The sequence below is a fragment of the Thamnophis sirtalis genome, unplaced genomic scaffold (genome assembly GCF_051295495.1).
Source record: "Thamnophis sirtalis isolate CommonGarterSnake01/CBP01778 unplaced genomic scaffold, rThaSir2_p1.2 scaffold_1, whole genome shotgun sequence".
In the NCBI taxonomy this organism is placed as follows: Eukaryota; Metazoa; Chordata; class Lepidosauria; order Squamata; family Natricidae; genus Thamnophis; species Thamnophis sirtalis.
The window spans coordinates 30,377,166-30,393,622 of record NW_028261381.1 but is presented as its reverse complement, the minus strand read 5'-3'; the positions used below and the strand labels follow the sequence as shown (position 1 = coordinate 30,393,622).

The 16,457-nt window shown below is 35.9% G+C and overlaps 1 protein-coding gene across 5 annotated transcripts in view; it reads right to left on the bottom strand.

The window, feature by feature from the left end:
• The window catches only part of RBMS1 (RNA binding motif single stranded interacting protein 1), a 133,792-nt gene that overhangs the window by 65,463 nt on the left and 51,872 nt on the right, over positions 1–16,457 (bottom strand). For all 5 annotated transcript variants that reach the window (XM_087709868.1, XM_087709873.1, XM_087709857.1 and 2 more), the window contains exon 2: positions 6,336–6,511. In XM_087709868.1, coding sequence (XP_087565994.1) covers positions 6,336–6,487 — 152 coding nt within the window. In that variant the 5' untranslated portion in view covers positions 6,488–6,511. The remainder of the gene's footprint in view (positions 1–6,335; positions 6,512–16,457) is intronic.

Genomic DNA, 16,457 nt, shown 5'->3' with positions numbered 1-16,457 from the left:
GATAGGGGGCTCACTTACTATGAACCTAGGAAGATGCCAAAGTAATTTCAGTTGAAAGAACAGTTAAGATGTTCTGCTGTATCCTATTGACCAATATAATTCTTTATAATTAGTCAGCCAAGACTTCAAAGTAAGCACATCAATGTAAGTTGCATCACTGAATAATGTTCTACTTAAAATCATTAATCGAGATCAAAACTGATTCCAGACAAAATGGAAATATTTAAACCATAAAAGGAAAGTATTTCTTGGCTAATTAAATTGACCCCCCCGCCTTCCTATGACTAGAAGGCAGATAATAGCTTTTCCCCTCTTTTATGAGTATTACTACTACCGCCATTGTTATAACACTGAAGGCATTAAGATGTTTTCAATTTAAAAGATAAATACGAACACAGTAGCAAATTTCAGGAAGTCTTTGAAATATTGCTTCATATCAGTGCTATCTGTTTGTGTTCAATGTTAAGACAAATTCTTTTAGAATTCTGATTTTTGTATGACTCTGCAACATGCAGGCAAACTGCTCAATCCCTTTTTCTTGATTCCTCAGCTCTTCTGCTTGATCCCTCCCTGCTAGAGGATATAACTACCTACCATTAGTGGCTCTTTGTTCTCTTTGCAAACTTGGATTATTATTCTCTAAATAAAACAGATTCAGAAGCCAAGAATGAGCATGTTTTAGAGTCTAAGTACTTAGAAACGGAACAAGTAACATTCTGTTTTACATATATTGCAATAAACCAATGATGAATGGAACTTTACAAGATTGTTGGCTTCACTCATTAACACAAAGAATCAAGTAACATGATTAGGGCAAGTTATAAGTAAATATGGCTATTGGTTCTGAAATGGATACTGTACACCAAAATATCATATCATGCAACAGTCCACATAATTTCCTGTTCATTCCTATTGAAGGACTAAATGAAATGGAATGAGTTGAAATAATGTTTGCATACATTATAATAAAACTTTGCTTTTTAAAGGGTAGTTAGAGGAAATGATGGCCATTAAATTTCATCACTTTGCATCATTTGTATACATTCACATAACTGGTTTAGTTTGCAATAAAATACCAATTCAATGGACAAACCCTTGTTTTGGTAAACATTATTAAATAAGAAAAAAAAATCTATAGTATCTAAAATATGTGAAGCTGCAGTCCATTAAATCAAGAGTACAGTACGGTAGAACATGCTCACTACCCAATTTTCTTTGATCTTTCTACAAAAATAATTAAAATAACAGCAGCCAAACAGAACATTTACATATCCAAAAGCTATTTACATTTTGTTAATATTGAATGATCATTAAGATGGAAAGTTCCTCAAAGATAATCTAGCCTACCCATGCAGGAAATCCACTACTGTACAGAGAATCATCAATTTTCAAGCAAGTTGAATTAAGAAAATATCTACAAATGTATTGGGGTCAAGGTGGGGGAGGGGCCTATTCAGTGATTCAGGATCAAAGGAAATGTGTATTTTAGACTATGTGTGGCCAAGAACAAAGCATCCGTCAGCAAACTGTGGCCTCAGGAAGAGATAGCTAATGTAAGAAGTTGCTGAGAATGTTAAATAAAAGGCCTCAATGCTCTGAAGTAGCATTTTCCCCTCTAATTTGCACAGCCTATTATCTATACCTCAACTTTCCAGTTTAGAAAAGACACTTAGCATATGCAGATCCACTAATCTATTAAGATAATCCTTTTCCAACTACTGTCCAAGGGGAAAGGATCTTGTACCAGTGGTTTTACTTAAGCAGTGGTAAACTTTTCTGAAATAAAATTAAAATGTTTAAATGTAATAAACAGCACAAGAGACTTGATATGGCCATGCATACTCCCTAAATACCATCCCCCCAACTTTGAATCTGAAAATATCCTGTTACTGTAGCTATAGTGTAGAGCAGGGGTGTCAAACTCTATTTCATTGAGGGCTGCATCAGGGTTTTGTTTGACCTGGGGGAGGACGTGGCCAGTTTGACATCACTCATGTTGGGGTCGCCTGTGGAGCCCAAATGCTCTTCCAGTGAAAAGGGGCTTCCAAGCTCTGTTTTTGGCTGCAATGGCCTCCTGAAACCCTCTGTCAGCAAAAACTGAGCTCTGTTTTGGTGACAGAGGCACCGCGGGCTGGTCCTTTACTGTTTCCAAGGCAGCCCCGCGAGTCAGATCTAAACACCCTGCAGGCTGAATCTGGCCCCCAGGCCTTGAGTTTGACACCCTAGGGCTAGGGACATACTCCTGCAAGAATGCAATAAAATGCTATACAACCTAACTGTAATGGCAACCTTGCTCAAGTACTGAATAATTTATTTAAAAATTTATTTAAAATTTAACTTCTGTTTTCTAACTAATGAATTCCCTACGTTTAAAAGACTCTATGATTGCTAACAAAGAAGGCCACAAATCACATAGAATGTACAGAATCTGAGATGTATTCAAGGAAAAATGCCATGAGAGAATGAGACTTGCTGGCGTGGCAGACACATGTTAAATTGAAGCATCATAAGTTTGTTTGGGGCTTTCCAGAATACTTCTAACAAGGACCTCCTCTTCTGAATGAGCTACTTGTGTTTAAGGCAATTACTACAGTCTACTTAACTCCTTTAAGGACTTCACAAGAATTATTTGGGATATATAGGTGTGCCTCCCACTTCCTTGATCTGTGAACATTCAGTTTTGTATAGCAGAATGTGTTTTCATCAAACTGAGGGTTACAATAGTATATACCCAGGATGGTGAACCTATAACACATGTGCCATAGGTGGCACGCGGAGCCATTTGTCAGGGCACGCAAGGTGCTGCTCTGTCAGCTGGCCAGCGCGCATGCACGTGCTGGCCAGCTGAGTTCACCCTTTTTTAAAGCCCCTGGAACCTGGAGAGGGCAAAAAGAGCCTCCCCGCCCGGAGGCCCTCCGGAGGCTTCATGAGCTTCCCTGAAGCCTCTGGAGCGCAAAAAACCAGCCCTATCGGCAAACCGGAAGTTCGGGAACGAACTTCCGTTTGCTCAGAGGGTCCTTTTAAGTGCTCCAGAGGCTTCAGGGAAGCCTCCTGAAGGTCCCTGAAGCCTCTGGAGTGCTCAAAACGACTCTCCAAGCCAACCGGAAGTCACTTCCAGTTGGCTTGTAGGTTTTTTTTTTTTGCCTTCCAGAGGCTTTAGGGAAGCGTCCTGAAGGTCCCTGAAGCTTCTGGAGAGCCTCGGGGGGGGGGGAGGCTTTTTTCGCCCTCCCCAGGCTCCTAAAAAGCCTCTGGAGCCTGGGGAGGGCGAAAAAAGGATGCAAAAAATGGGGGGTTGTGCCTATAGTGCACGCATGCGCACTGGGGGGGTGTCACGCATTGCATTATGGGTGTGGCATGCCCACGCACGGCCCCTCTGCGCTCCCCCCATTTATGGCATGCAAACCAAAAAAGGTTCGCCATCGCTGGTATATACTTTTCACATTTTCTTAAATTCATATACATTAACCCTGTCTTTCCACCGGTCCTTTCGTTTTGAAAGAAACCAGTGGGCTACAGTGGTAATAATTTTATCAGCACAAAGCAGCCATGTAAGCAAGTTTAATAATAAGAGCAATATTTTAATAAAGGGAGTATTCCATGTTTTAGACTATTTTCTAACGTACCAAAAATAATTTTAGAAATCCTTTTTCTTGGAGCATCTCGTATCAAGAAACTTTCCTTTCAGATATAAATAAATTACACAGGGGAAAGACTAGAAAAAGGATGGTTTTGTTTTTTTGGTGGTTCTAGCAGTCTCAAATCCTTACAAAAGAATTCAGCTTTGCTCTATAACATCTATACATATGGCTTGTGGTACGAAATAAAAGATTGCTGCAAAAAGAACAATTTATATAGTTCCTAAGCCTAATTGTATACCTTATTATAATAATATTTTGAATATTTTTTTAAAAAAGGACTTTATTATATGAAAAAATATGAAAAGGAAAACAACCAATTTAGTACTGAATCTCCAAATCATACTGCAGGCCTAACATTTTCCTCTAAAAAAGGAGAAAGAACTGGATGTCCGAATGCAAAACTAAACAAATGCCTTCATTTCCCAACATATGGCCACTAACTGAAAACAAAGCTTTATTCCTCTAAATTATTTTAGAATCTTTCTAATGGTCTCTGAAAACATCTGCTCTCCCCGGTGACTCCAAATGTCTCTTCCAATCTGGCAGAAAAAATGCAAGTGGAAGACAAGTTACAGGGGCCAGGTGGACACAGGTTAAGAAATGGAAGAAATCCAAAGACAAAACAAGCTGGCAGCAAGAAACATTTTTCCCATCAGAAATACACTTCCACTTGAATCTGTTAAATAAAATACATAGTCATACCTTAAAAACCTACATTGTAATTATAGTGCTACAAATACAACAGTAAGATGTAAAACTTCTGCAATTAGATAAAAACACTCTCAAAGCCCAAAAGTTATCTAATTTTTTTTCAGATAGTTTTTTTTATCATGGTCATTATTAGCTCTATCCCAGAGTAAAACAATGACTAGAAACAAACGGATACTGAAACAAAAGAACTGTATAAATATTCCAAGATCCTTCTACAATCTAGTTTTATTCAATTATGAATGGATTAGCCATCTATTTTGATTGCCACCAAGAATACAAGACTTTTTTTTCTTTTTTTTATCAAGATGATGATAAAAAATGCTTTCTAACTTAATGGATACTTGTGACATTAGTTTCACAGTATAACAACATGTATTGTACAGAAATCCAAGTGTGGAACCTAAAAGCACTTTGTGCTTAATCATCAAGGCAGGTTTTATTCAGACTCCATACAAGGACTCTATATACTGTGAAAAATATGCAACGGGAATGGAGTAGAAGTCAATATAGGTCTTAAAATGATGTTTATGAAAGCAGACATATTTAGAATTATGGGCAATTATACAATATTACACAGTTCTAAAAACCACCAGTTAAGAGCAATTGAAAGGAGCATTTAATGTAGTCTTATCTTCTAAGTTTAGGCCTAGGATTCTTACACACTGTTGAACTGGACTTGATGCATTTCACAACATCTACCAATTCCACAAGTTTTCTGCTGCCATATTAACGCAGAACCATTAATATGTCCAGGAAGGTAGAACAGAAACATAAACTATCTATAATTTTTATTTAAAATGTGATAAAATTGTATCTAACTATCCCAACTTGATGAAAGAATACGATTTATTTATGGTACAAATAAAGCACTATTAATAAGAAATAAAATTCTAAAGAGAAAAGTTAAGAAAGAACTACAAGAATCAGTCAGCTTAGTAAAGACCAAGAATCATTTGCTTTGCAGAGTAACTTTCACAATATTATGTTTTCATTGATCACGGTTTAGAAGAACTATACCAAGATCTTCCTCAAACGAGTTTATCACCAATCTACATAATAGCTAATGAATGAAGCCAACTGATTTTATAATGAAAAGTCAAAAACAGTCACCCAGATTCATGGAAAAAGAACTTGCACACTTACATGAAATGTTATTACAAGGTGACTTTGCAATAACTTTAAATTTCTGGCTTTTCAAACTGGTTCATTTGCAAAATAATAGATTCATTCACAGTATGCTACAATACTCTTGAGTGAACAATCTTGTTTTAAATGGGATACATCTGCTATATACAAATGCACTTTTGAGGTTTTAGCCATACAACCCAAAATAAGATTTTAGCTTAAGGTAAAGGTAGACCTTTACTCGTAGTGACTTCATGGATGCATCCAAGGTTGTTTTCTTTGGACTGAGAACATCCTTCTGGAATGTTTTTTCACCTGCCCAGTCTAGCATGCAGCCATGGTGTTTATTTATTTATTGTACATTAAATGCTGATCCTATTAAGAGATTCTGAGCAGCATACCACGTGTTTACAGTAGTAAAAGAAAAAGAATCTACAACATTTAATAATAATAATTTTTGATCCCCATCAAATTATTTATGGGCCATGAAAAAAATACTTTATGGGTCAGGATTCACTGTCACTGCCACAAAGTAGGCATACATCTCTAAGTATTGATAAGAACTTAGAAGTACTTAGTTCTGATAAGTTCAATAATTCTCCGTTCCAATTATATGAAGAACGATCAAAGTCAATGTAAAATTATTAGACTTACCCTATTTTGTAGAATTATGCTCTCCATTTACTAGACTTACTCTGTTTTATGCTCTCAACTCAGTTCTGATACATTTCTGTGCTACTTTTTTTTTAAATCAATGGGTCTTGTTGGCACATCCAGAGGGGAAAAAAAGCTTTTCACAAGTCGATCCCTTTAAATCTTTGACCACCCATTTCTTAATTTATTATCAACAAGCATACTTACGGTTGGCATAACTTTACTAAGTCCTGGTCAGTGGTATTTGGAGGCAACCCTCTGATATACAGGTTTGTTTTACTTAATTGATCCCATCCTGAGTTGCTGCTGCTGCTGCTGTTGTTATTGCTGCTGGTGATACTGGGGCTAGGAGGAGCCATTGGATGGGCAGGCACAATGGGCTGCTGCAAAATGAAAGGAAGAATGTTTCAGAAGGGACAATAAGGCAATAAGGAGAATGGCTTGAAAGCATACTAGGAAAACCTTGAAGCCTCTTAAGAGTGTAAGACATTCTCAGAACCCTGAATTTCATGGTGCCGTGGCTCTACATTCCAAATATTCTTACTTCCCAAGTATTTAGAGGTTTTGTGATACAAATGCAAGTCCATCCTATGAGGGACTTCATCATTCCAAATCTTGGCACAGAGTACTCAGTATTTTCTCTAACATTTTATACAGAGCAAACAAAATACATTTCTAAGGAGTTTAACTGGGTTTTAACACTCTGGAAGTGAAATCTCAAAAATAAACTTTAGAGATGTCCTAGCAACATTATCTCTCTCCCTAAAGAGAACTTCAACCATTCTGCATCGCTCATAAATTACACCATGCAGTATTCTTCTAGTGTTAAATCAGAAAACAGAAAATAAAGAGATGAAAAATACAGACAAGTTGTGATTAGTATCTCCACAGAAAAATAATTTCTTAGTACTTCCAGAAGCTGGCTTGGCTACTAAATGAAAGCGAGCTGAGAAACCCTTCATTACATTTGAAACAAGAGCTATTGACCTTGATGCTCGTTTTTCACAGTCTATCATGCGAAGAAATTCATACATCTTGTTTGTAAGAAATCTGCACACCTTTTGCAAAGACTGAGAGGAGGTTCTTCAGGTCATACACAAATACAGTACTCTCTACTATTAATTAAAGCAGACAATCTCTTTTTCAGGCTTCCATCAGAAGCCGGGTTAAAATAAAATATATCGCTTTGATTAAAGCCAATACAAGTCTTAAATACTGCTTACAGTTTAACTTATAGTCTAGTGATTTCCTGATGGTTTTTTTATATAAGCACTAACCAGCTCTGGCCCTACTTGGCTTTGTGTGAAATTAACCCAATTGAAGAAAATGAAAAGACAAGATTGATCATGGTCAAGAGGTAAGAAGCAGGCTCTATTCTGACCTCTTATGTTGCTGAATGGTAGCTCTGCTGTCATACAGAGAGCGAACCAGTTATGCGTTGCTTTGAAAGTGGGTCCGCCTGCCTGCCCCTGGGTTATATCTACCTTTATTTCAAGGTAGATATAACCCAGGGGCAGGCAGGCGGACCCACTTTCAAAGCAACGCATAACTGGTTCGCTCTCTGTATGACAGCAGAGCTACCATTCAGCAACATAAGAGGTCAGAATAGAGCCTGCTTCTTACCTCTTGACCATGATCGGGGTGACAGATTGAATTGCCGCTCCTCAGCTGTTTTCTGACCAAGTTTCTTTCAAGTGTGCATGCAAAGCACGTGCTCAGCAAACCGATTGGAAGGCCGGTAGGAACCCACCACTGTCCCCCACCTACTTTTCCCCCGCCCTCCCCATGTGTCTTTGGTTTTAAGATTTCATTTTAACTTTTTATGCTTTAACTTATATGTAAGTGTAAGCCACCCAGTGATACCCTATGGTAAGAATGGGTGGCCCATAAATTGAGATTTTTTTCCCCTTAAGGCATATTTAAAACAGATGCAGGGTGTGTGTATTACTTATTTGAAAGTATTTTCTCTTGCAAAGTACCCTCTTTAAATATAAAGAAGAAGAAAAAAAGGAGGGGGGGGGTAATTGGCCAATCACTATAAAATCAATTTCATGTTTGATTCATCACTTATCATTGAATTATCTCTAGCTTGATTAGATTCAAAATGTTGTGGAGGAAAAATATTTCAGTGCAAAAAAAAAAAAAAAGTGGTCAAGATACAATGTTTTCCAAATTCTCCAATATGGAAGATAAAATATTCTCAACTTGGAAACTTTCATGCCTGCCCCAGCCATTCTGTTCTTTCAGAACCACTTACTTAACCACAGTTAAACATTATATCATGATGTAAATAGCAGTTAATGCAAAACAAGGAATCCTTTTAACTAAACCTCAAATCACAGTTGAAACCGGTGTGTAAATTCTGCTTAAGATAAAACCAATGATTAATGTTGATTTGATGTAGTCTTAAAGGCCATAATTAAGGGTGGCGGGAAAGAGACAGACAATTCATGCTACAGAATGTACCTGATTAATCTGCTTCCAACTTCTCACCTTACGCTGCATGTAAGTCTGTACTTATCAAGTTTTATATTTGCACAGGCCCTATCACATGGGTGATCTTTTACATTAAGCCTTTCTGAGGAGAGAGAGAAAAAAGGCATTCCTTTTCACAAAGCAGCATTACCAAATCAGAAAGAAGTGTAAATCTTGCCCGCAGACATAATTGTACCATTTATGCTATTTCCTGATATATAATTTAAACTGTAGCAGAAATGCTTAAATTAACTTGACATTAAAAGGATTCATTTCTGTGGCAGAGGTGCAGTTTAAGTTATTTCAAAATCAGAAATGCAAAGATCTGAGAGGAAAGGCTACTTGCTTCTAAAGTAAAAGGCATTATACATCTGAGGGACACCCCGCCTCCTAATCTTCCTGGCCTTTCACCATACAGCTACTTACAACTTTGCAATTAACATGCTGCTGTAATTCTGATACTGACAAGAGCCTGAGAGAAAATGGGCAAGGATTTGTTGGAACACTACCACACTTTTCTAATAATCACGATGATGCCAAGCAGAAGCACAAACTCATGGCAAACGCAATGTAAGGCAGTCACAATTTATTCAGAGTTCCCAGAGATGTTTTAAACTGGTTCTGAAGAACGGGGTGTCTCTGCAAAGTCTTAAGGGCACCTCAGAATTTCCAAGCATTGCATTACCAACCTCTGCCTAGGAAAACAGAATGTATGATGCAGTGATGAAATTCAATTTTTTTTACTACTGGTTCTGTGGGCGTGGCAGGGGAAGGATACTGCAAAATCTCCCTACCCACCCCAATCCAGGGGAAGGATACTGCAAAATCCCCATTACCTTCCCACTCATGCAGGAAGGATATTGCAAAATCTCCATTCTCACCCAACTCTGGGGCCAGCCAGAGGTGGTATTTGCCGGTTCTCCGAACTACTCTAAATTTCCGCTACCAGATCTTCAGAACCTGTTAGAACATGCTGAATTTTACCCCTAGTATGATGTGCAACTTCATCTGATCATATAGTCATTTTGTCTGGGCTTTAAAATGTGATTAGGGGGATGATTCCACTCAAAATATCAAATTAGTAAGAATTTAATTGTCATTTTTGTAAGTGATGAAAAAGTAATAATGGAGAAAATAAGAGTTCGACATACAGGTAGCGGTCAACTTACAACCATTTGTTTAGTGACTGACCTTACAATGGCAATGAAGAAAATGATTGATGATTGTTTTTACACTTACAATCATTCCCATGGCCACGTGATCAGCATCCTTGATAACCACATGTATTTGTGACAGTTACAGTGTCCTGGGGTCATGTGATCCCCTTTTGCAACCTTGACAAGCAAAGTCAATGGGGAAGCCAGATTCACTTAACAACCGTGTTACTAATTTAACAACTGCAGTGACTCACTTAACAATGGTGGCAAGAAAGATCATAAAGTGAGGCAAAACTGACTTAACAGCTGTCTTTTGCTTAGCAACAGAAATTTTGGAATCAGTTGTGGTTGTAAGTAGAGGACTATCTACTTGTATTTGAATTCACCATGCTACCTTTTCCATAAAGGAGAGGGGTGCACACAATTCTTTCATTCAGATCCTTTGAGCTGCTTCCTCTTTTTCAGGGCCATAGGAGGATTCCTCTGAGACTTGGTCTCTCCTGCTGAGCAAGCAGGACCAGTTCCTCCATTTTAATCTAATAAGAATGGAATGCAGTTGAGAGAGACGGGACCTGACGTCGCTATGACACGACATGTAATCTTGGGGCTCCAGGATTGCTGTCAATATCTCTGTTGCTGGATGATCCTTTTGGATCTAAACCATTCTGAAGAAACGGTGATAGAGAAGGGCACGTCCTGCTGATCTCAGGGGCATCGCAAAGCCTCTGATTGATCCAGGAAAAAGCTCTTTTGCTGGCTACAAGAGAAGAAGCCAAAATGGCTGCAGAAGGTTGGGACAGACCCCTGAAACGGAAGCAGAAGAGGAGAGACAGTGTGTCGAAATGGTGAGAAAAATCCTTATTGTTAGAGAAAACTCAAAAGACTTAGAGTTAAAATAAGATTAAAGACAGAAGGGAGCAAGCAGTAAATTAACCCTGGTTTAAAACTATCGTGTTATCTTTTTCACTTTAATTTTGTTTGTTTTCTATGGATGGACTTTTTACAAATGCCTCTTACTTTTAAAGTGGACTGGCTCCCCCCCACTTTTTCCTCTATACTTTTTCCATTTTTTGTATTTGTGCATTAAAAGTTTCTTTCCTCGCAAGGCTCGGCCGGATCGTAATCTTTAAACATTTTTTTTCTTCTTTTCTTTTCCGGAGTTCGGACTCAGAAAGAGAGGCAAAAACAGAGGGAAAGGATGTAACACTGCCATCTAGAAGCTAGAGGCTTGGCAACATCTGATAATACAAAGATATTGGCTTTGTTTACTGAAAGGGTCAGTGGAAAACGTCTTGTTTATACATGTGTTTCTTTGAAGGAAAGAGAAAGCTTTGACCTGAAAAACTTTACTGAATTTACTGAACTTTACTAGCAAAAGCCTTGGATGTTTAGTGGCAGTGTTTATAACCTGGCAAAAAACGGCTCAATATGAAGAAGAAAAGGGACTAACATTGCAAAGAATTATGCTAGAAATTCAAAAAGTCTTAATAATCACAGAGAGAACTGAAAAGAGACTTGAAATTATAGATCAAAATACAGAAAGTACGAAGGGAAGAGTTGAGAATACTTATAAAACAACGATGAAATTTGAGGACAGAGTTCAAAAAACCAGAGAGACATATGAAAGTGATAAGAAAATTGTTGACACTGACAGCAAATAGAGAGTGGAGGGAAATGATAAGTGCGAAATATGGAAAGGAAAGATCGATGAACTGGAACTCTATCAGATGTCAAAATATAGATGAAGAAAGGGGAGAAAATTTGGCAGAAACAATGAGAGTAATTTCAGCAGAAGCACCAGCGATAACAAAAGTCAAGCTGATGAAAGGAACAGATAGAGGGTTTCGAATCTTTATAAGATATGCAATGAATAACAAGTTGTCAAGAGAAGTCCACATAATACTTATCAAGAAAACACTTAGAATACAGATTCTACAAATGACAAGAGATATTGGACTGCACTATTTCTGGATACAGGATGATGAAATGAAATAAATTTAGTTAAATATAGTTAAATTTTGAGTACTATGTATAAGACAAGGTGAATAATAGCTATAGTGAAATATATGATCAATAATGATAATAAAACATTTATATATACTAACTTGATAATATGAAATTTTATACAAACTGTAAGTGAGGATGATGAAGATGTTGAAAAACCTTTTGATAAAAGATAAATAATTCTATATAGAATAGAATATAAAGATGTAATATCATTCAGTGATTTCAGGATGATGTAATGAAATGCCATAATATAAATTTACTTCAAATTTAATATGTTTCATATGAAAAGGATGTAATAATAGCTATGCTTAATGGATGTGTAACAAATAATAATTTGTATACATATATATTAGATTGATGATACTAATAATGGAAAAAAATATTAAGAGAATGTTATCAATGCTAAAATAATAGAATGACTTAGAATAGGATATAAAAAATTCTTTATTGGATATATTAAAGATGATATAATGAATCATTATAATATAAATGGATACATATTTAGAATACCTTGTTTAAAATGGAGAAATAGTGATAATCAAACAAATGAAGTATAATAATAATGCATACAAAGATATTTGATTAACAATATGTGATTTTTGATAAAGCTCAAGTGATGACTATGGAAAGGATGCAGAAAGACCTTGTAACCAATTGACACACTGTATGCAGTTGAAGAGGTTTTAATGTTGTATGTTTTGTGTGTTTGTGTTTGTTTGAAAATAAAAAAATTATTTAAAAAAAAGAATTGAATGCTGTCCACTTGTTAGTCCTAATAAGGCAGGAAGTGTAACAAGCATGCTAAACTCCAGGAATTTTAGCAAGGGGGGGAAAAAAGCAAAGGAGGCAAGGTTTCCTTTTCTCTTTGAAAAATAACAGGCACCTCTGAATCAAAAATATCTCTTGTTTTTCTAAGAGCTTTAGGTCTCCTTAGATCAAGCAAACTTTTATGGCCAAGGGCATTGGTGGCAGGCACACTCACAAGATGGATGTCATGGAGACCAAATATTTATTTATAAAATGGTGGTCATGATGAACAATGCCAGTCCCAAAGCATCCTTTCATAAGAAGGTAAACTAGTCCTGCAACTTTTATATGAATCAAATGCCATCGCCTCACTATAACTAGAGGAAGTGATTTTGCTCTGCAGCAAGTCAGCTTCCTATTGAATTTCTTTAGGGAATAAATCTTTAAAAACAATGTAGTGTGGCAGGGAGCCTGAGAGGTCCCCAAGGCTGGCCTTCAACTATCTCCTTTGGGGCCTGATCATTATATATTAGAACTGGTAGTGCCAGGCACAAGCAACCAGATTCACAGATGTAGAGTTAAAGCTATCTACTTTATTATATTCTGCCTATTATGCAGGAATCTCCCCAGGCTGCTTGCCTTCTCTTAGGAACAGATCGACTAGGTTCCAAAGAAAGGTTTGCGCGTGTATGTCTGGCTGGGTGCTTTCCAGCATCTAGGATACTTATTCAAAAAATCAAATATCCACAAACAATTAGGGTGGATAAATATCGATGGTTTTTTTTAAATTTAAAAAAAACCAGATTTTTTTAAAATTTAAATCTGGTTTTTTAAATTTAAATCTGATTTTTTTGTTTTTTTATCAAATTTATTTCAATAAAATGCTTTTGGAGTAAAAATCTATCTAGTTTTCTATTTAAGATACATTAATAATTTAGTTTATTCAGCATGAAACAGCTTAGTTATGTACCAATGAGGCTGTATATTCTACAATATTAGGACTGTTTGTGAGTCAACAGTGGGTCAGAGGAGAAACTGCTGTAGGACGCAGATGACAGTTGCTCTTTAAAAATTATGATTTCAATCGAGTTGATTTAAATCAAGCATTTTTACTGGTGATTTAAATAATGATTTAAATCGCTTTGATTTAAATCAAATCCACCCTGCTAAAAAAAATACCAAAAATATAAAAATATGTCTAAAAGCAGCTTTAAATAACAAAAACTATATTAAAATATAAGATAAGCACATCTTTGCTTGTCCTTTGACTTGAAGTTAATAGTGAAGGTCCTTCATATTAGCAGTCTTTTACGATATCATTCTGAAAACTGTTATGGTCATTCTCTATTCCATTTCTGAAAACAAAGCTTCATAATGTAGTTTTGTCATTTCCTTTCACCAAAGAAGTCACTGGAATGACTAAATACATATTTCAAATTCAAACACAATAAATAGACATGGCATTCCCATGTCTGCCTTTTTTTAAAGGAAAGGGAAGAACAAGGAAATGTAATTCATAAAAAAATACTACTAAAAAAGCCTTCGCATTAATCTAGGATTACTTGACTTCATAATGACCTTTCCCACCAAATGAATGTATTTGTGGCTTATTTTTATTAATTTGGCGCAAGTCCAATAAAATAAAATAATCTGGGTCAATTTGGGGTTGTGAGTGTGTGTTGAATTGTTCATAGAATCTTTGTTTTTTTCTGGTCAGCTTAAAATAGTAATGACATTTATGCCAAAAAGAAAATCTGTTACAGTTGAGTAAAGCGATCAGAAGTTAGCAAACATTTGTGTTCAATTTCATAGTATCTACTGATACTAAATTTAACTTTAACCTCAATCCATTTTATTCCTCTACACTGCTTTTTTGCTGTTTTGAAAAACATCACTTTTACCAACTTCCCACTTCAAGGCAGAGTATTATATTTTGTCATGTTCTGTAATTGGTTGAAATCTAATGTCAAATTAGAAGAACAAATCATAGTTCAGAAGCATCCAAGAAATACAAATGGGGGATTTTCCCCCCATACACTAAATTTGATAATTTGACTTACAACAATTTTAATTAAATGAAAAGCAAAATCTTAAGTGAAATAATACATCTTAATTTGCAATCATCTAAATCCCCCTCCCCCCAAAGATCAGAAACATGCAAGCCAGGGTATTCTCTGTGACTGTCTGTGAAAGCAAAAGTTGGACTTTAAAGAAGCAGGATAGGAAGAGTATTGATGAGTTTGAATCTTAGGGTTGGACAAGACTCCTAAGAATACAGTGGAAGCAAAGAAAATAAATGAGTGGATCATCAAACAAATCAACCAAAGTTCTCACTTGAAGACAAAATACCAAGCTCAAATTATCCTACTTTGGACACATTATGCAAAGACCTAGCTCTGGGGAGCTGGGAAAGATATAAAGAAGTAGAAGAAGAGGACAACCAGTACCAAGATGAATGGACTCAGTTACAGTGGGATGACTGCACCACTGGAAGACCTGAAAGAATAAGTAATGGATAGATCATCACAGAGAAAATCTATGTATAGTTGTCAAAAATGACAATAGCAAATTGTAATAATTAAAAAAAACTTATAAGATCATATTCAAGGCATAGTATTTTTGATTACAAACGAAACATGTTGAGAGCTCAACAGGACTTACATCAAAGTTGATATGCATAGAATTAAAATGCAGATTTCTTAAATTCAAATGAGTAGCTTCCAGTATTATTGCAATTGTGGTGTTTATCTGATCTTTGTATCTGGATTTTACTGACACTCCAAGCCTTTTGAGAAATATCCCTTTTGCTAACATCTTTGTCTTAAATCATTGCAACATTTCCTCTTTATCCTGAAATTATTAATCATCAAAGACGACTTGGAAATTTTAAACAAATGTCCGTTCTAAGAAGCAGTAAGCCTGCTCTAGTTCCTTTTTAATTGAAAGGCTTAAATGGTCATTATTCCTTGGGAGAAATGCCATAGGTTAAGGGGGAAAACTGACAAGGAAAGGCATTCAAAACTATTTTTTTTAAAAATTCTGCCTAAGCTCAGTGTCTTAGCTTATATATAATAAAGTACTGAGTAATTTAACAAGCTTTATCACCCTTATTTGAAGCTTGTGTGGGTTTAACTGTTTAGCAGGCTTCACTATTGTCCCAATACTCAGAATCGGGCATCTAAGAACAAATACCCTGAATTTTATAATGCATTTAAATTAAATACATAGAATTACATTGCTTTGTTTTGTGTGAAGAAAACAACTTTATCCCCAATTAGTATTTCTGCAATTATCTCAATTTATTAACTATTAAGGAAATTTTTTTTAAAAATCAGTAGCATTTTCACATTTGTATTTGAAGCAATAGTGCATCAAATGATCAGCTAGCAGAATCACTTAACTGTCTTGGACAGAGGCTGATGGGAATGTTGCAAATGTATCAGGACCAAGTCAAGTCAATGTTTCTACAGGAACTGCCCCAAATTGTAAATGTCATTCCTAGGAAGGCTACAAAAAGCTGTGATATGGTCACTATAGCATCTTTTTAAAAAATTATGTTGGATTTTTCCAAGCAAGCATTCCATTTTTTATGTTCCACAAACCTATTAGTAATAAATTTGAAAGCATTTATTTAAATTATTAGTTGGCAAAAAAAAGGACCATGATATAGTCAGGTATCAGAAGGATGGAGAAATAGATTGGCTTGGGATAGGATCCATAGCTAATGTATCTGCTGATTAGAAGAAAAGCAGTTTCCTCTAAATATTATAAATATTCATTCTCTTATTATCTGAAAACATAAACTGAAACTACCATCTTTCCTCTATGAATTACATGCAAAGTTTCTCTTCAGAAAAGATTTCTTTTTCTGAAGCAAAGAAGATTTAAATGCATTTTGATATATTAAGGTAAAAGTACTTATTAAAAACTCATTTAAATATTA